We start from the raw sequence: 21,108 nt of genomic DNA on the forward strand, positions 1-21,108 counted from the left end.
AAGAGTTCCTCCTACACAAGCCATTCAGGTCTTGAGCAGTCCAAGCAAACAGTGCACGTTACAACAAAGCTTAAACTTGTTCTTCATAATAATTTTAAAAACAATACTAGCTGCCTATTTAATTTTAAAAACAGCAAAAAATATTCACCTCCCTTTCCGTTTCTTATAAGGAGTCTTGAAGTTTAAATCTCCTCAGTGTGATAGATAGGCTTGCTTTGATCTGCTTAGCTCTTGGAAGTCTGGGGCTGTGGGCTGCTGGCCCCGTGCTGCCCAGGGTGCCTAGGGACAGCTCTGTCCGCCATTAGGGATTTCTTTCCCGAGAACCCCCTGTAACATTTCGCGAACCCCCAGGGGTTCACGAACCCCAGTTTGGGAACCACTGCTGAGGAGGGACAGAAGGTGGGGCCCCCAGGGGGAACTTTGTGGTGAGGGGAGGCACAACCCATAGTTTTCAGTCTAGCCTGCCTCAGACCCCCTACCCCACTGGGAAGAGGCTGGAGCCACCCCTGAATGGCCCTATTTAGGGCTTATCTCCCCATTGAGCTATATGGGGCAGTTCACACCTATCAGGGTCACAGAGCTAGCTGCACCCCTACTCTGCTCTCTCCAAGTGCATCCCTACTGGTGCTAGGCCTAATTCCTTCATCTCTCCTGGAGTAGAATTTTTCAATTCTCTAATTTAGACCAGGATCTGTACTACAGCACTCTCTGTGCCAACAACTCTAACCCTGCAGATCCAACTGAGTTCTTCCCTTTGAGGCTGTGACCAGTGGAATAATGTGACAGAACGGCCTGTTTAAAACACAAGTATTGTTTGTTTAGTAATAAGACAAAACATTAGAGAAAAAATGCATGCATCAGAAAAAGTGGGTTTTTTACCCACGAAAGCTTATGCCCAAATAAATCTGTTAGTCTTTAAGGTGCCACCAGACTCCTCATTGTTTTTATCTTACCTATAGCTCTACTAGCTGTGCATGGTGAGCTAGGCAGACCTATCTTCTCTAGACAACCCCTCCAGCTTCCTATATGTAGTCTGGTTCCCCCCATCCCATTGTATCCCCCTCCTCCTGAGTGTTCCTCTTTAAGCCCTGCTTGAGTTCTTTGTTCTCCTGTGTTTGGTGGGCCTCAGTCCACCCTAGTGAAAACTAACCATACAGGCTTAACAGCAAGATTCCTTAGACAGTCCTCTATTGAGCTAACTCAACATACTCAGACAGTAAACATCCCCATAATTAGACTAATGTGCAGTATTATTACAGGGCAGCTGTAGATCCATCACAACACCTCTTTAACTCTATTATTCAAGGCAGTTTACAAGATTCAGCAAGACACCACTCCATTGATTTACCTCCAGATCACATTCAAAAGGTTTCCTTTGCACTCCCAGTCTGCAGCTATACTAGGGCTTGTCTACATGGGGAAATTGACAAGAATAGTTATGGTAGAATAAGCTATTTAGTAACAGCTGTTCCCATCTGGACTTTCTGTTCTGGAATAAAAATGATTTTTTCCCCAGAATACTTACTCCAGTTTTAGAAGTTCACTAATTATACCAGCATAGAGTGACTTTTATTCTGGAATGGAGTGTCTATGGGGGGGAGTTATTGCGCAATAGCTATTCTGGTCAAATTCCCAGTGTAGTGTAGACAAACTCTAGACATAGGTGCTGAAACTAGGGGGCCTGAGGGTCCTGCCGCACTGTATGGCTTCATCAGATACAGAGTTTACAGTTTGGTTCAATGGCTCTCAGCACCCCCACTATACAAGTTGGTCCCACACCCCTAGCTCTAGGTGGAGGAGCTCTGCCCCCCTTAGGGCGACCAGACAGCAAGTGTGAAAAATCGGGATGGGGATGGGGGGGTAATAGGAGCCTATATAAGAAAAAGACCCCAAAATCAGGACTGTCCCTATAAAATCGGGACATCTGGTCACCCTAGTCCCCCTCCCCCTTGTGTTGCAGCAGCTGCATGCTTGTCCAGTGCTGGCCCCTAGCGCTGGGTGCCATAAAGGCCGATACCAGACAGCTGGACTTTACTCCCTTCCCAGACACGTGCCTGCGCCAAGGAGCCGGCGCTGGGCTGATCGCTCCTGCTCCAGGGAAGGGCGCGGGCCCTGCTGAGTGGGGGAGGGGCAGGGCGAGCACCGACTAGCTCATCACAGCGATAGCTGCTCCCGCCTCAGTAGGGATGGGGAAGCGGGGCGAGTCCCCGCCCACGCCTGCCGCAGAGAACCACTGAGTGGTCGGTTCTGGCTCCGCTCCCGGCCAATAGGAGCGCGCCGCAGGGCGCGCGCGGGAAAAGCTGTGTGGTGCCTCAGGGGCGTGCGAACGCGGGCTCTTTCCCGCTCTGTCCGCTGCAGGCAGCGCGCGGGCCGAGCTCCCCCTCCCCTCGGCATGGTGCGGACCAAGGCAGATTGCGGCGGGGCCGGCGGGGCCTACCGGAAAGGTGCGGGTGGGAGCAGGTGGGGGGCGGGGGGCGCCCAGGCCTCCGGGGGGCTGGGGCCGAGCGCTCCCCGGCCGGGCACTAACCGCTCCCTCCCCTTGCAGTGGTCGCCGCCCGGGCTCCCCGGAAAGCGCTGGGCTCCAGCAGCGCCAACGCGGGCCCTTCGCCGCCTGCCAAGAAAGGTGAGTGCCGGGCTGGGCGGGGAGCCTGCTGCTGGGGCCGCGCAGCCTGGCCCGGGGTGGGGGATCGCGGGGCCGCCCTCGCTCCTCTATCCCGAGCTGCGGGTGTCTCTCGGGCGCTCACCCAGCGGGCTGGGCACTCGGCCCCCGGCGGTGCGACCCGTAACGGTCCCTCCATGCCCGGCGCGGGGCGCTGCTACGGGGACTGCGGTGAGGGCGCTCCGAGCCCTAAAGCCGGGTAGAGACACGCCAGGGAGCGATAGCAGCGACCCTTAGTGAGCTCCCCACGGCTTCTCACAGACACTCGTGTGAGACCTGCTGTGCAGTGAGGGCAGCGTGGTGTTAATCGCCCATAGACCCTAACGAAACATGGGGTTGGGCTTTCTCCACGGAAGGATTTGATACCTTGCTGCAAAGACGGGACATAATTCAGCCTGCAAAACTTGCTACTGACTGCGAACAGTTTGCTCGGAAGTTAGTCAGAAGATGGGATGTGATGGTATGGAGCTGCAGTTAAACATCCATTAGTGACCGTGTTTGTTAAGGGGTTTGTGGGGAGCTATTTATTCTGCTTTCTCATTGAACGAGAAGACGTGTCCAGGATTGCTGAGTATATGTTGTCTCAATGGCTAGCTTGATAAACTCATTTCCTTTGTAGTTGAAAGCAAGTATGCTGGTGGAAATCCAGTATGTGTGAGACCAACACCGACCTGGCAAAAAGGGATTGGAGAATTCTTCAGGCAGTCCTCAAGACATTCAGAGAAAGAGAACCAGATGCCTGATGATGAAGAGGCAGGAAGCAGTGGAATAGGAAGGCTTACTAAGAAGTAAGGCTTCATTTCTGTTGGGATATAGAGGAGAAATGATTTGTTGTTTTTTGTACTATCCTTTACTTTTTGTTCTCAACTGAGTACTTTGGCATCAAAGATGTCAGCATGAAGGACGTGACTTCCCCCTCGTACTTAGGGAGACCGTATTTCCCAAAGGGAAAACAGGACAACATGTGCGACTAGACTGAGCCCCCTTCCCCCAGAACTGTCCCCAGTTGCTCGCCCGAGGTGCTCCCGCACAACACGGGGCTGATGTTGCGGCTCGCCTGAGCCCTGCCTGCCCACTGCCTGAAGCTGGAGCTGGCATCACTGCTTGCTTGAGTCCTGCCTTTTCCCCCTCTTCCCTCCCTCTGCGCGTGAGGCTGGCATATCCATTTGCTCCCCCCTGCACATTCCTCCAGCCTCCACTTTTTTTGACAAAAGTGGGCATTTGTTCCATTTGCTCTTGCCAAAAAAGTCAGGACGGGTGAGACAAGGCTTAAAAACAGGACTGTCATGGCCAAAATGGGATGTATGGTCACCCTACTCAGACTCTACCTGATGTGCGTACCTGGTATAAACATGCAGACTTGAAACTTCCCAAAAGCAACAAATGTCTAACGCCCTGAACAAAGAAATGCAAAAGAGTTCTCTTTTCTACTGGCCCCTGTGATTTTGCCATCTTAAAACAATATCTTGTCTGATGGAGCAGGGTGCAGTTTTGGCACACTCTTCTGTCCGATGAACAGTTGTCGCAGGCAAAGATCACTGAAGTGAGCCAATCTGTTACTCCTGTCAACCTAATCCCGGGGTTCTCAAACTGGGGGTCAGGACCCCTGAGGAGGTTGCAAGGTTATTACATGGGGGGGGGGAGGGGAGTTGGGCGCTGTCACCCTCCACCCCAAACCCCGCTTTGCCTCCAGCATTTATAATGGTGTTAAATATATTAAGTGTTTTTCATTTATAAGGGGGGTGGGGAGGGTGTCGCACTCAGAAGCTTGGTATGTGAAAGGGGTCACCAGTACAAAAGTTTGAGAACCACTGACCTAATCTATTGAAAGACTCTCTAGAGTGCCTCAGTGCGTATAATATCTAACTCTATTAAAGGCTTAGACTAGATAACAAAGCAGACTTCTGAACCTGGATCTTAAATTGCTGCTCCATTTCTCAAAACATTAGAACAAAATGTCCCCACTGGCTTGTTTTGTAAGTAAGCAGACGATGGTGGTTCTGCCTCAACTATTTTTCCTAGGTAAAATAGTAATTTTCTTTAATGACTTCCTTAGTAGCTGTGCACCACTGGGAGTGTCAATGCATAGTGGATAGAACAGGAAGTGGCCTGAGGTTGGCTGTGAAAGAAGCAGACACTGTGGCATATGATTGGAGCAGATTCAGCAGAGGGCAGAGTTGAACTCCTAGACAAGAAACTTAAACAAAATGCAATATAGACATTCGACTCAAAGGGGTATGTGATGGGAGATTTTGCAGCAATTGTTTCAAATGGACTGAAGGGAAGCAAGTTGGGAAGAAGAGGCAGGGACTGCAGTAATCAAGACAGGAGGTAAGGCATATGCAAGAAATCTTTTGATTTGAAATGGCTCACTCATTGGAACACTGACCCTGAATTAGTTGGTCAATTCATGCATTATTTAGGCCACAGTAAGGAAGGTGGGGGTAGCCTTGTGTTGTCTCATATGCTTCTATTGTTTTCGGGGGGCAGGGTAAAAGTAAACAGATTACAGTAAACTGCACAGTATTCTTTAAAGTTGCACTTCCTTTTGATGAACAGGTTTTTGCCTGGTTTAAACCTTGGTGGCTGGATGCACCATGGCTGTCTGGATAAAATACTTGGAATGGCTTCTTTGGTCCATCTTGAGATGGATGTCTGATAAATGTTAGTACTGTCTTCAGATTAAGTCTTTCCAATGTGAAAATGTTACCAGAAAGCAAGGTACAGGGCTTGGAGTAGCAAATGCTTCTTGGGAAGCCAACAGTTCCCGTCTTGTATAAATGATTACTCTCCTTATCTTACAAGAATTGTATCCTGCCTCTGCTTTTGCTCATACTGCTCCCTTCAGCAGTACAGTAATACCTCAGAGTTGCGAATACTTTGGGAATGGAGGTTGTTCGTAACTCTGAAATGTTCCTAACTGAACAAAATGTTGTGTTTTTTCTTTCAAAAATATACAACTGAATATTGACTTAATACAGCTTTGTAACTTGACTTTGCAGAAGAAAAATGTTGCTTTTCCTTAATTTTTTTTTTAGTAGTTTACATTTAACACAGTATTGTATTTACTTTTTTTTTTTTTTGGTCTCTGCTGCTGCCTGATTGTGTACTTCTGGTTCCAAGTGAGGTGTTTGGTTGACTGGTCAGTTCGTAACTCTGGTGTTCGTAACTCTGAGGTTCTACTGGAGATACGCATATGTAGAGGGGCAACTTTCTACATACTGGTAACTGCAGTATGTTTAGAGCTACATTGCTATGAAAGTGAAAATTGCTCACTGTTCAAGGAGCAAATATTTACTGAAGGGCTAAGATCGTGGCCTCCAGAAGGGAAAGGCCAGCAGCCCATGGCACCTTTTAATAGGTGTGCATCCAACTCTTTCTGGCTTAATCTATAAACGCAATCAGTTTCTTGTGGTTAAAATTTGACCTTTGAATCCAATGACTCTTCCGGAGGCAGCTGAAGACCGATGAACTAGCAATAAGGTGCTTAGGTAAAGTCTTTGCTCTGAACATCCTTAATCTGTAGTCTTTTGCTGTTCTAACTTGGTGTCACTCTGATCTGTGGAGACTGCATATTTTGTATTTCAGAACCTGAAGTGCTGTGCCTCTGCCCTAGCTAGTTCACATTTCAGCTGACTACAGACCTCTTATTTTTAGGATTACTAAAATAAGCATCTGTGTGATGTTTAACTCAGTGAAGGGGGTTCTTTATTTTCCCTTGGAGATCATGGGGGAACTGGGCTAAGTGCAGAAACTACATCTTGGGTCTTGTTGGGAGTCCTCTGAAAGGCTTTAACCTGGGTCCTTTAGGGATGACTGAAGGGCAAATTCATCACCATTCTACAATTTTATCTCCCTGCAACCCACCCCATACTTTTGTGTAGGGAGAGAAGTACGCTATAGAGTAGACAAATGGTTCTCAGCCTCTTCACACCAAGCCTATTTGGCAATACAGGAAGGTCAAGCTGAAAATCTATGCTATAGGTAGTTGCTTTTTGGTCCAGCTCCAAGGCCCTGTCTCCTTAAGATGACTAGTGTGTTCTTGTTTTTACCTCTTCATCTGGATGCCCTGTGCTGTGGTTTTACCTTTCAGTGAAGCAAGAGTTGTTCATCTAGTCCAGAGATGGGCTCCCGCTGGGGAGTTGGGTCTGGGGCTTGCCCCGCTCTGGTGCTCCAGCACGGCTCCCGGAAGCAGTGGCACGTCCCCCAAACCCCTGTCCCAGCCCTGATCCCCTTCCCACCCTCCAAACCCCTCGGTCTCAGCTTGGAGCACCCTCCTGCACCCCAAACCCCTCCTCCTCAGCCCTACCCCAGAGCCTGCACCCATAGCTGGAGCACGCACACACACACACCCTGTACCCCATCCTCCCTGCCCCAGCCAGGAGCCCCCTCCTGCACCCTGAACTCTTCATTTCTGGCCCCACCTCGGAGCCCACACCCCTGGCCAGGGCCCTCTCCCCCTCCCGTACCTCAACTCCAATTTCGTGAGCATTCATGGCCCGCCATACAATTTCTATACCCAGATGTGGCCCCCAGGCCAAAAAGTTTGCCCACATCTGATCTAGTCACACACCATTTTCTTCTAATGCCCCACGCTGGCTCCCACCCCACCCCTTACCCCGACTTGTTTACTATGCTCAGACCTGAAACTTCAGTTGATAGCTTCTGTGGAGCTGAGAGGCTATAGAAGGTGGATGTGTGGTCCTCTAGATAAAGAAGGAAAGGTGGCTGAACCAATTCCTCCCATCAAGGAAGGCTCTGACCTGGGTACCTAATGCAGCATAAAATCCGCTGCACTTGAATGAGCTTCCAAAGGGGAAAGGCTTCTTAAGAACTCTATACATGGGCTCGTTAAAGCGGCTTTTACCTTTTGGCTGCTTTGCTAAAAAAGTGAGTTGAGGGTTCCTTACTATATTTCATCAGTGTACAAAAGAATACTGAGATCTGTTAAGGGCCACTAATTCTAGTATACATTACTTAGTCTTGTATGTCACAGGCTTCCTGAAGAGCACTGTTAGAAGAACCTCTCAACCAGCATATTTTGTCAGTAACATTGGTTTGCTTTGAAAGTTAAAATTCTCTCCTATCCCTACAGAGCTCGTCCCTTGACTCCAGATCCCACAGAAGATGGTGCATCCTCTGAAGATGAGCAAATATGATTCTGTCCTGCCTCTATTTCTTACTGACCGTGCATTTCCTATACTTGAGTTGGGCTTTCTTGTACATTTTGTATATACATTCCTGATGGCTTTTTTGTTTAGTTATTGTACAGAACTTTAAATAAAGTAACATTAGGCTTTTTACTCAATCATCCTCAGAACTACATCAAAAGTTTGAGTGATTGCAAGGAAGTTTTTGGTAAAATTAATATAATATATATCTCTTGGAGCTTAGCATTCATTATAAAGCACTGTTTTAAGTTGTCTTTTTTTTTATCATCTTGCTTAAAATGGCTTTCTTGGCTTCCCTAATGATTCCACTATAGTGTGCTGCTTATGTTGTTGAAGACTGGTGCCATATTTGTGCTTTACTGTCTAAAAGGCAGTCTGATTTTTTTTTTCTATTAAATGGAAGTATTCTACAAAGAAATCTGAATTGGTATCTTCACTGAAATCTGAAGCGCCCAACCTTGCCCTCAGGATAGTGAGGGCAGAGGTTGAAAATACACTTACACTGCTCTAAGAGGGGTCCAAAACACTTCATAGGAGAGAGGCACTTGAACAATCATGCTGAAATAACTCAGTGCTTAGTAGATCGCAAACTACATATGTAAATGGAGATGGGTGAGCTGACTATTGTACTCTACAGAGGCCCTCACCCAGTTGGAGCTGGTAGGTGCTGTTGTGTGGAGGCTTGTAGTCTGACTTCCCAAGATAAATCCAACTCCGCTGGTAAATAAAAATTGTTCGTAAAAAGTCAGCTACGGTTGGAGACAAATAGACTGGTATAAACTAGATTGTTTGTTTGTTTTTTAAAGAGTGCTAAGGGGTCTTTGAAGCTCCTGGTAAAGTCATGTGTTACAACAAGCTGAAAGATCCTAGAAAGGGGAGGAAACAGTTGAAATCAACATGTATTTTGAGTGGCTAATGGAGTGAGGCTGCCACCCCTTCCTGGATACATTATCTGAGAGCACTCAATGGAGGCAGAGGGTGCACTCACTGGAAGGATTAAGATTAACTACTATGGCTGCCACCCCCACTGTCTCCTGAGACGCCAAGATCCATCATGACACTGGGTCTTCATTGTACTGATCCTAAAAGGTGTCCTGGCTAGACCAGGCCAAAGAAGGAACCAGCGATATTGCCACCTCCACTGTCTTCAACAAATCCTAAACCTGTGAGTCTGCTGTAATACCCTCTCTAGTATCACTTTTCTTCCATATCTTATTTCTTCACTTTCCTTTCCTTTTTCTGTCTAGCATAGCTTGCCAAGCCTGTACCTTTTGCAACACTGCTGTGAGGCAGCTAAAAGTAATACCTTAAACAGATTGATACTGGTACAAGTGCCAAGTCTTAAAGTGACTAATCAGATTGTGTGCTGTGCCTGTGCCTCTTCAACAATGAGGTTGCAAGTGAAGTGAGAGTCGGGACCAGAGGCAGTGTGTGTATTTTTAACTGCCATTCTTTTGTCCTCTTTTTGTGTGTGTGTAGTTTCGTGTTTTGCCTTTAGGATCAGACTCCAGTAACAGCAGCTCCAGACCATTTCAACTAACTTTTTCTCTTTCCCTCCATCAAGGGCAGTTAGTATATCTGAAATATCAAATGGGGTTTTCCCTAGAAACATTCTACGGGCAAAGGTAATAAGGGATATTGTTAAAATGAAACTTTATTTAATATTTACATTTTAACTAACTGTTCTTTCTGTATGTTTTTAATAAAAGGATCACTTTTTTTTGTGGCAGTAGTTAGGATGGGAATAAGCCAGTGATCACTTGACTGGCTAATCTAAAAGCGAACAAGAGTTTCTTTAACATCTTATCCTTTGGGCTATACACATGGCCTTTTTAACACAACACTGCTGCTCTAATACAAACACGGTGAGCAGCTGGAAAGAGATCTATAAATGCTTATGGATAAATCTTCAGCTAACTTAAATATTTCTGTAATGCACCAAGGCATGTTCACTTATGTTCACACAAGCTACTAAGCGGTGTGCCTAGCTAAAGATCATTATAAATGGTGGTTTGAAAAAACCCCTCCATGTCTGCATGATGAATATATTGAACAAAACACATTTAACAGCGGGCTGCTGATCAACTAATGTTACCCTTTAAGCTCTAAAGTCCAAAATAAATCTCATCCTCTTTATTATGTATTTAAGATGTAAGGAAATTGACATGCATGTTACAGCTATGCTACTCTATTTCCCGATGTAAAAAAGCCCTAAGGTAAAAAAGCAAACTTAAACCTTTTAGGCTACCTTTATACAGTATAAACACACAGTTCAATGCAAACTGTTTTTACATATCACATTTTAAAACCTCAACACTAGAAACTAAACACCAAATGGCAGTAACTGCAATTCTAACATCACACTTTGTTTGCTTTTCTTCCTAATATTGATTAGTTTTGGCTTTACTGTGTACAATGTGTTTATGGTTGTAAGTAGGATTGTTGACTGATCAGTTAACTCACACGATTAACTCAAATTAATTGTGATTAAAGATAAAACTGATTAAATCGGACTGTTAAACAATAGAATACCACTTGAAATTTATTAAATATTTTGTATGTTTTTCTACATTTTCATGTATTTTGTGTTGTAATTGAAATCAGTGTATATTTCTGATTATAAACATTTGCACTGTAAAAATAGTATCTTTCAATTCACCTCACAAGTTCTGTAGTGCAATCTTTGTTTTGAAAGTGCAACTTACAAATGTAGATTTTTTTTCTTACATAACTGCACTCAAAAACAAAACAATGTAAAACTTCAGAACCTACACGTCCACTCATTCCTACTTCTTCAGCTAATCATGAAGACAAACAAGTTTATTTACATTTACAGGAGATAATGCTGCCCTCTTCTTATTTACAATGTCACCAGAAAGTGAGAACAGGCATTTGCATGACACTGTTGTAGTTGGCAGTGCAAGGTATTTATGTTCCAGATATGCTAAACATTCATGCTTCGGCCACCATTCCAGAGGACATGCTTGCATGTTGATGATGCTCGTTACAAATTTAATTAACATATTATTTTTGTGACTAAGCTCCTCGGGGGAGAATTGTATGTCCCCTCCTCTGTTTTACCTGCATTCTGCCATCTATTTCATGTTATCGCAGTCTCTGATGATGACCTAGCACATGTTGTTCATTTTAAGAACACTTTTGCTGCAGATTTGACAAATGCAAAGAAGGTACCAATGTGAGATTTCTAACGATAGCTACAGCACTCGAGCCAAGGTTTAAGAATCTGAAGTGCCTTCCAAAATCTGAAAGGGATGAGGTGTGGAGCATGCTTCCAGAAGTCTTAAAAGAGCAACACTCTGATGCGGAAACTACAGAACCTGAACCACCAAAAATTAAAATCTGCTGGTGGCATCTGACTAAGATAATGAAAATTAACATGTGTCAGTCCACACTGCTTTGGATTGTTATTGAACAGAACCCGTCATCAGAATGGACCTATGTCCCCTGGGATGGTGGTTGAGGCATTAAGGGACATATGAAACTTTAGCACATCTGGCATGTAAATATTTTGTGACAGTGGCTACAACAGGTGACAATGTAAACAAGAAGCGGGCAGCATTATCTCCTGCAAATGTAAACAAACTTGTTTGTCTGAGTGATTGGCTGAACAAGAAGTAGGACTGAGTGGACTTGCAAGCTCTAAAATTTCACATTTGTTTATTTTTGAATGCAGGTTTCTTGTACATAATTCTACATTTGTAAGTTTAACTTTCATGATAAAGAGATTGCCCTACAGTACTTGTATTAGGTGAATTGAAAAATACTTTTTTTTTTTTTTTTACAGGGCAGATACTTTTAATCAAAAATAAATATAAAGTGAGTACCGTACACTTTGTATGCGGTGTTTTAATTGAAATCAATAAATTTGAAAATGTAGAAAAGACCCAAAATATTTAAATAAATGGTATTCTATTAGTGTTTAACAATAATTGCTTGACAACCCTAGCTGTAAGTACTGTAATAGTCTCAACAGAGGTGCCTTGTGTGAGGCTCTCAATTTAGACAAACTAAGTCTTGCTGCTCTAACACCCACAACTGGGCAAGTACTAGTTTTTATGCTTCTGTGAGGACAAACTTTTAAGTTAAACTGCCAGTTGGACTGAGTTGTTGGGGCTCCAAGTGAGCCCTTGTCTAAAAACAGAAATTGCACCATCTAATTAATTTAGTAAAAGAAATGCAAACCTTTGTGTGGACAATCATAGATTTATGACTGCCTTTTGTTGATTGAGCTTGCAATTGTAAATTTAACTCTACTCCTGACTAAACACCTAATTGCAGTGCTTTTTCTTCAGAAGATTAGAGCCCTTGGTGATGAAAGTTAGAGCTGCATAGCAGAATAAGGGCCTGGTCCCTCTGCAGCTTAGACCCAGGAGTTTGTTTTATGAGCAAAGGTAAATGTCTCCGCAGGAGGGAGATAAAGCCTCTCTCCCAGGTGCAATAATCTTATGGAAACTGAGGGGGATCCTCATTCTATCTGTCACTTAGTTTTTTCTGTCCAAGGGAATGATCTAGGCATTCAGCCTGCCCCTTCTAAAATCTGATTTTACTCTCCTTTATAACACAAGGTAAATTCAGTGTCTACAGTTACTTGTGAAGAATAGGCCTATTTAATGAATTGCAAGCTATGGAAAGGAGAAAAACATAAGAGCTATACTTGAAAAGAGAAAAAATATAAAGGGCACCATGAATCAACAGAATGCTCTCCCTGACCAATGAGCAAGAAATAAAGCTCTGTCACCTGGACTAGAGGCCTTTACTCAAAGCAGCAATGTTGTGCCTGTTATTCCACACTTATTGGAAGTGTTAAAGTCATCCAGAAGACAGTTCTAGCAATAGTTATTGCAAAGAGCAGAATGTAAAGTGAACTGCATACTCAAAAATAATTCAAGATACATGTCTGCCCTGCCATAAAGACTAACATGCAAACAAAACTAGAGTGGAGGTGCTAAAAATGGTTTTGGCTTATAACAAAGTAATATGCTTAGCAGAAATATTAAAAGGAAAACCTGATGAGCTTTAAATCATTAATTGAAGTCTTAAAATAAGAACAGCCATCCTGGGTCGGAGCAGTGGTCCAACTAGCCCAGTATCCTGTCTTCCGACAATGGCCAATGCCAGCTACCCCAGAGGGAATGAACAGAACAGGGTAATTATCAAGTGATCCATCCCCTGTTGCCCATTCCCAGATTCTGGTAAACAGAAGTCATTGCATTCCCATGGAAAGGGAGAACAAATTGCAAAGGCTCATAAAATGGTGGCCTTTAAACCTTCAGATTTGAGAACTACTGTGTGTCCTGTAAAATTACAGCAGGGAGAAATGTAATTTGCGGGCCTTGTCTACACACAACAATTGCACTAATATAGTGAAACTGGTCCAAGCCCCTCTGTAGGCATATACAGAGATAGAAACTCAAGGGTTCCAGTGAGAGGTATGTGTGTCAAGATAGCGGAAAGCTGCCATGCAGAGATCCTATACAGTAGCAATATTTACACCTAAAGTATTTGTGACATTGTCCCACACTTTTACTCAGCTTGTTCCATAGATGATGTATGGTACACCTATCATTCTTTTGAGTATAAAGGTAAACTACTCAGTTACTAGATCTTCAATTTAATCAAGTCAGAAGACTGCAGCAGCAGTTGGAACTTATAATATCCTGGCAGCTTTTTGCTTCTGCTTGTGTGCTATACCTTGTGTGCTGCTGCACACAGCCACTATACTAACCATTTCTCTAGCTATTATAAAAGTGTCCTTTTGGGTATGCTTATTTCTAGGGGTCTGGCAATGTGGAACTCTATCCTGCCAGCGTGTAGTCAAGTAGGTGAGGGCACAAGCTGCCGTTCAGCAGCCAAGTTCAGCCCTGGTGCCATGCAGGCTAGATTGAAATTGTCCTCACACTATGGCTGAATGTGGCCCTGTATGTGGGAGTCTGAAGTTGCAATAAGGAACAAAGTCACTTTTTAAAACAACTACAGAATTCCTAGACAAAAAAAAAAGAGCTTTATAAAGCTGTAGTTAGACTGAAGTTACTAAGTTTTCACAAAAGGACTTAAAACAACTTCGCATTTTAAAAATCTTTAAATGCCTGAAAATCCAGAGTTAAGGTTCTACTTAAAAGCCAATAAACCCAAGCATTCAAGGTATGGAAATACACAGGTAATGTTGCCTGGGCAACCCTAACACTGCCCCTACAGTGCCATCCACAGACCAATCAGAAGCTTAGATACAATCTTATCCACCAAACATATACAGCCGCAATGCCTCAGGGACCCAAAGTATAAAGAATACAATTTACTAGAATACTCTTAATCTTACAGGGTGAAATTCATTCTGTGCAGAGAGCCAGCAAAAGACCTATGCACCACTTAAACCAGCAGACGTAATAAATTTCACCCACTGTTTACATGCTGCAGTACAGTTGAAACTCAGCAGTACCCATTTACAGCGCTCTAATCTCCTTTACAGACATGCATACGCCACAGAAAATAGACACACTTTATTATTTTCTGAATCAAAATAAAGCAAACCGAGAACAACCATTTCTCATTTCCCAAAAGGTGCTGCTGCCGCCACCAAGTATATTAGTATCACTCAGAGGTGAAAGTAAGCCGGTATGATATGGTACAGCATACCAGCAATAGCCAGTACACAGCCGACCATACTTGCAGGGGGCAGCTTCCCCAGACTGGCAATTTAAAAGGGCCCTGGGCTCCGGCCGGAGCACCTGGCCCTTTAAATCGCCACCATAGCCCTGCTGCTGGAGCCCTGGGGTAGCAGCGGCGGCCAGGAGCCCCAGGGCTCCGGCAGTGATTTAAAGGGCCCGGGGCTGCCAGTCGCTACCGCAGCGGAGCCCCATGCGCTTTAAATCACTGCCGGAGCCCCGGACTAGCAGCGGTGGCCAAGAGCCCCACTGCTCCGACAGCGATGTAAAGGGCCTGGGGATTTAAAGGTCCCGCCCCTTCTGGTTGAGGCCCCGCCCTCTGCTCAGGACCCCAGCCCTGCATACCAGTAAGTCACTTAAGTTACTTTCACACCTGGTATCACTGGACACAGATTTATATCTATATATACAAACCTCCTTGAGCCAGTGCCTTAAATTATGTTATTGTATGGTGGTGAAAGATCACAGAGTGTTATAGACAAGTATGTATAAAGCCAAGTACCTGTTGTACAGTTTGCATATTGAGTATAGTGAATGTGGACAAGTAAAAAGGTGGCCTTTGTACCTACAATATAAATTTTTAAAGACCATAGGGAAGAATACATTCTTGAAAACTTCTTAAAAGGAATTATCAATTTGAAATCTAGTAAATAATCATAATAATAATTTTAAAAAGTTAAAATGTAGTTTCAGGTTTTATCTGACCTTGAGTTCCTCTGCCAATTTTTGTGGTTTTACAATTTTTTAAAAATGTTTCTTCTCTATTGCTTTGTGTAAATCCATACAGTGAAACTACTAACAGTCTCGTTGCTTCACCTGTAGAGTTAAACAATACACAAAGTTTTGTCAGGTAGAGTTTTGTCAAATTCACAAAGTAAAGAAACAGACATTAGAATATGTCACTCTAATTTCATTCATGTATAGCATAGCCATAACCAGTAACATTTTCAGAGAGATGTGTTATTGTTTTAGTTGCAGGTGTCCATTTAAAATAAAATTTGAACTGAAAATAAGAATGGTGCAAAGATTTAAAACCAGAGAAAGGGATATACTAGTTAGGAAATATGAAGGCAGCAAAAATGCTGCCCCTGATAATGCTGCCTATAGGTATTACACACTACAAGAAAAACAACAAGGAGTCTGGTTGCACCTTAAAGACTAACAGATTTATTTAGGCATAAGCTTTCGTGGGTAAAAAAACCACTTCTTCAGATGCATGGACTGACAATGCATCTGAAGAAGTGGGTTTTTTACCCATGAAAGCTTATGCCCAAATAAATCTGTTAGTCTTTAAGGTGCCACCGGACTCCTTGTTGTTTTTGTGGATACAAACTAACACAGCTACCCCTCTGATACTTGGTAGACTACAAGAAAGGACTTTTAAAAAAATGAACATAAGAACGGCCATATTGGGGCAGACCAATGGTCCATCTAGCACAGTATCCTGTCTTCCAACAGTGTCCCATGCCAGATGCTTCAGAGGGAATGAACAGAACAGAGCAATTATGGACTGATCCACCCCTGTCGTGCACTCCCAGCTTCTAGCAGTCAGAGGCTTAGGGACACCCAGAGCATGGGGTTGTATCCCTACCCATCCTGGCTAATAGCCATTGATGACTTATCTTCCATGAATTTATCTAATTCTTTTTTGAACCCAGTTATACTTTTGACCTTCACAACATCCTCTGGCAACGTGTTCCACAGGTTGACTGTGCATTGAGTGAAGAAGTATTTCTTTTTTTTTGTTTTAAACCTGTTGCCTATTAATTTAATAAGGTGACCCTAGTTCTTGTGTTATGTGAAGGGATAAATAACACTTCTGTATTCACTTTCTCCAGGCCATTCATGATTTTATAGAACTCTTATGATATTCCCCCTTAGTTGTCTCTATTTTCCAAGCTGAACAGTCCCAGGCTCTTTAATATCTCCTCATATGGAAGCTGTTCTATATCCCTAATCATTTGTTGTTGCCTTTCTCTGGTATCTTTTCCAATTCTAATATATCTTTTTTGAAATGGGATGACCAGAATGCACATAATATTGAAGATGTGGGTGTACCATGGATTTATATAGTGGCATTATGATATTTACTGTCATTATCTAGCCCTTTCCTAATAGTTCCCAACATTCTGTTAGCTTTTTTGACTGCCACTGCACATTAAGCAGATGTTTTCAGAGAACTATCCACAATGACTCCGAGATCTTTCTTGAGTGGTTACAGCTAATTTAGACTCCATCATTTTCTATGTATTGTTGGGATTGTTTTCCAATGTGCATTACTTTGCATTTATCAACACTGAGTTTAATTTGCCATTTTCTTGCCCAGTGAACCAGTTTTGTGACTCTTCACAGTCTGCTTTGGACTTAAATATTTTGAGTAATTTTGTATCATCTGCAAATCTTGCTACCTCACTGTTTACCCATTTTTCAGATAATTTATAAATATGTTAAACAGCACTGGTCCCAGCACAGACTCATGGGGGACACACCACTATTTACCTCTCTTCATTCTGAAAACTGACCATTTATTCCTACCCTTTGTTTCCTGCCCTTTAACCAATTACTGAACCATGAGAGGACCTTCCCTCTTATTCCATTACTGCCTACTTTGCTTCCGAGCCTTCGGTGAGGAACTTTGTCATAGGTTTTCTGAAAGTCCAAGTACACCGTATCCACTAAATCATCCTTGTCCATATTTGGAGACCCCATCGAAGAACCCTAATAGATTGGTGAGGCATGATTTCCCTTTACAAAAGCCATATTGACTCTTCCCCAACAAATCATGTTCATCTGTGTGTTTGATCATTATGTTCTTTACTATAGTTTCAACCAATTTGCCTGGTACTGAAGTTAGGCTTATTAGCCTATAATTTGCAGGATCGCCTCTGAAAACTTTAAAAAAAAGTTTTATCATATTAGCTCTCCTCCAGTCATCTGGTATAGAAGCTACTTTAAGGCCTGGTCTACACTACGACTTTAATTCGGATTTAGCAGCGTTAAATCGAATTAACCCTGCACCCGTCCACACAACTAAGCCATTTAATTTGAAATAAAGGGTTCTTTAAATCGATTTCTGTACTCCACCCCGACGAGCGGAGTAGTGCCAAAATCGATTTTATCATTTCGAATTAGGGTTAGTGTGGCCGCAATTCGATGGTATTGGCCTCTGGGAGCTATCCCACAGTGCACCATTGTGACCGCTCTGGACAGCAATCTGAACTCGGATGCACTGGCCAGGTAGACAGGAAAAGTCCCGCGAACATTTGAATTTCATTTCCTGTTTGCCCAGTGTGGAGAGCACAGGTGACCACAGATAGCTCATCAGCACAGGTAACCATGCAGGCCAATAATCGAAAAAGAGCACCAGCATGGACCGTACGGGAGGTACTGGATCTGACCGCTATATGGGGAGAGGATTCAGTGCTAGCAGAACTTCGTTCAAAAAGACGAAATGCCAAAACTTTTGAAAACATCTCCAAGGGCATGATGGAGAGAGGCCACAATAGGGACTCAGATCAGTGCCGCGTGAAAGTCAAGGAGCTCAGACAAGCCTATCAAAAAACAAAGGAGGCAAACAGTCGCTCCAGGTCAGAGCCGGGACATGCCGCTTCTACGCCGAGCTGCATGCAGTTCTAGGGGGGGCCGCCACCACTACCCCACCTCTGACCGTGGATTCCGAGGCGGGGATAATCTCATCAGCTACACCTGAGGATTCTGCGGACGGGGAAGAGGAGGAGGAGAAGGACGAGCTTGCAGAGAGCACCCAGCACTCCGTTCTCCCCAACAGCCAGGATCTTTTTCTCAGCCTGACTGAAGTACCCTCCCAACCCAGTATCCAAGACCACGACCCCATGGAAGGGACCTCAGGTGAGTTTACCTTTTAAAATATAAAACTTGTTTTAAAAGCAAGGGTTTTTAATGATTACTTTGCCCTGAGGACTTGGGATGCATCCGCAGCCAGTACAGCTACTGGAAAAGTCTGTTAACGTGTCTGGGGATGGAGCGGAAATCCTCCAGGGACATCTCCATGAAGCTCTCCTGGAGGTACTCCAAAAGCCTTGCCACAAGGTTTCTGGGCAGTGCAGCCTTATTCCGTCCTCCATGGTAGGACACTTGACCGCGCCATGCTTGCAGCAAGTAATCTGGTATCATTGCATGACAAAGCCTGGCAGAGTATGGTCCCGTTGTTTGCTGGCATTCAAGCCACCTCCGTTCTTTATCTTGCTGTGTAATCCTCAGGAGAGTGATATCGCTCATGGTAACCTGGTTGAAATACGGGAATTTAATTAAGGGGACAGAGGGGCCGTTCCTACTGGGCTGTTTGCCTGTGGCTGAAAAGAAATCCTTCCCTGCAGTTAGCTAAGCGCAGGTGGGGAGGGGGAAATTGGCCCAGAGCTTTTCGCGTTTGGCTAGCAGGGATCTTCCCTGATACCAGCCACGTGGTGGGGGGAGGGGTAAAGCTATCATCCCAGAGAATTCATGGCGGGGTGGGGGGTGTTAGTTTGGTTCCTGCAGGGATCTTCCCTGATACCAGCCACGCGGTGGGGGGAGGGATAAAGCGATCATCCAGAGAATTGTATTGTGGGGGGGTGGTTAGTTTGTTTTCTGCTTCTGAATGTTAACAGGAAAACCGCAGCAGTCAACAGGCTTTGCTTGGTATGTGGGAAAGGAGGGCGCAGAAGCCGAAAGACAATGGCTTACCATGGCCGCATGCAAGCCGAATTCTGTTGCCCGGACCTGCGTCTGTGATCTCTAGCAGCAAAGCCACAGGCACTGAATATTAAGAGGCAAAATGCGACCTTGCACAGAAATCACATGTGCTATGTAATGTGAATAGTGTTGTTCACCGTGAAAGAGTATAAGCATTGTTCTGCAAAATGTATCTTTTTAAAAAATTCTCTCCTTTTTTCCCTCCCTCCAGCGGCTGCAAGTTCTTCAAGTCTCCCTCCTCCGTCCAGAAGGCTATCACAGATAAGGCGTCGGAAAAAGAAGATGCGAGACAAGATGTTCGCAGAAATCATGGAATCCACCCGCAGTGACAGACCTCATCTGAATGAGTGGAAGGACATGGTTTCAAAGTATAGGAAAGAAGCCAGTGAACGTGAGGACAGGAAGGACCAACGTGAGGACATGAGGGACCAACGTGAGGACAGGAGAGACGCTCGAGATGAGAGGTGGTGGCAGGAAGATCAGAGGAGGCAGGATGCAACGCTGGAGCTGCTGCATGAGCAAACAGACATGCTCCGGCGTCTGGTGGAGCTTCAGGAACAGCAGCAGGATAACAGAGTGCCGCTACAGCCCCTGTATAACCCCCTCCCCCCTCGCCATGTTCCATAGCCTCCTCACCCAGATGTGTAAGAACGCGGGGGGGGGGAGGTTCCGTACACCTTCCCATTCCACCCCAGTGGACAGCCCAAGCAAAAGGCTGTCATTTTTTTAACCTTTTTTTAGTGGCCTTTTCCTTCTCGCCGATCCTCCTCCCAAACCCCACCCGGGTTCCCTCCCTCTTTTTATAATCTATTATAAAGAATAAATGATTTTTAAACGATAGTGACTTTATTTGGTTTGAAAGCAAGCTGGGGGAAGGGGGAGGGTGGGTTCCTTACAGAGAATGAGTCAATAAAGGGGGCGGGTTTTCATGAAGGAGAAACAAACAGATATTTCACACTGTAGCCTGGCCAGTCATGAAACTGGTTTTCAAAGCTTCTCTGATGCACAGCACTTCCTGGTGTGCTCTTCTAATCGCCCTGGTGTCTGGCTGCGTGTAATCAGCAGCCAGGCGATTTGCCTCAGCCTCCCACCCCACCATAAAGGTCTCCCCCTTACTTTCACAGAGATTGTGGAGCACACAGCAAGCACAAATAACAATAGGGAGATTGGTTTGGCTGAGGTCTGAGCGAGTCAGTAACGATCGCCAGCGACCTTTTAAACAGCCAAATGCACATTCTACCACCATTCTGCACTTGCTCAGCCTGTAGTTGAACAGGTCCTGACTCCTGTCCAGGCCGCCTGTGTATGGCTTCATGAGCCATTGCATTAAGGGGTAGGCTGGGTCCCCAAGAATAACTATTGGTATTTCAACATCCCCAACGGTTATTTTCTGGTCCGGAAAGTAAGTCCCTTGCTGCAGCCCTTTAAACAGAGTAGTGTTCCTGAAGACGCGAGCGTCGTGAACCCTTCCCGGCCAGCCCACATTGATGTTGGTGAAACGTCCGTTATGATCCATAAGTGCTTGCAGCGCTATTGAAAAGTACCCCTTGCGGTTTATGTACTGGGTACCCTGGTGCTCCGGTGCCAAGATAGGGATATGGGTTCCATCTATCGCCCCACCACAGTTAGGGAATCCCATTGCAGCAAAGCCATCCACTATGACCTGCACATTTCCCAGAGTCACTACCTTTCATAGCAGCACCTGAGTGATTGCTTTGGCTACTTGCATCGCAGCAGTCCCCACAGTAGATTTGCCCACTCCAAATTGATTCCCGACTGACCGGTAGCTGTCTGGCGTTGCAAGCTTCCACAGGGCTATCGCCACTCGCTTCTCAACTGTGAGGGCTGCTCTCATCTTGGTATTCTGGCGTTTCAGGGCAGGGGA

At 44.7% G+C, this 21,108-nt stretch overlaps 1 protein-coding gene across 1 annotated transcript; it reads left to right on the forward strand.

Moving 5' to 3' along the window:
* Positions 1-2,123: 2,123 nt before the first annotated feature.
* Positions 2,124-8,248, forward strand: PCLAF (PCNA clamp associated factor). Its single transcript, XM_054042190.1, has 4 exons — positions 2,124-2,444; positions 2,546-2,623; positions 3,279-3,447; positions 7,755-8,248. The coding sequence occupies exons 1-4, from the start codon at positions 2,393-2,395 to the stop codon at positions 7,816-7,818; spliced, it is 363 nt and encodes a 120-aa protein (XP_053898165.1). The 5' UTR covers positions 2,124-2,392; the 3' UTR covers positions 7,819-8,248.
* Positions 8,249-21,108: the final 12,860 nt, after the last annotated feature.

This window comes from Malaclemys terrapin, chromosome 10 (assembly GCF_027887155.1).
Source record: "Malaclemys terrapin pileata isolate rMalTer1 chromosome 10, rMalTer1.hap1, whole genome shotgun sequence".
Lineage (NCBI taxonomy): Eukaryota > Metazoa > Chordata > Testudines > Emydidae > Malaclemys > Malaclemys terrapin.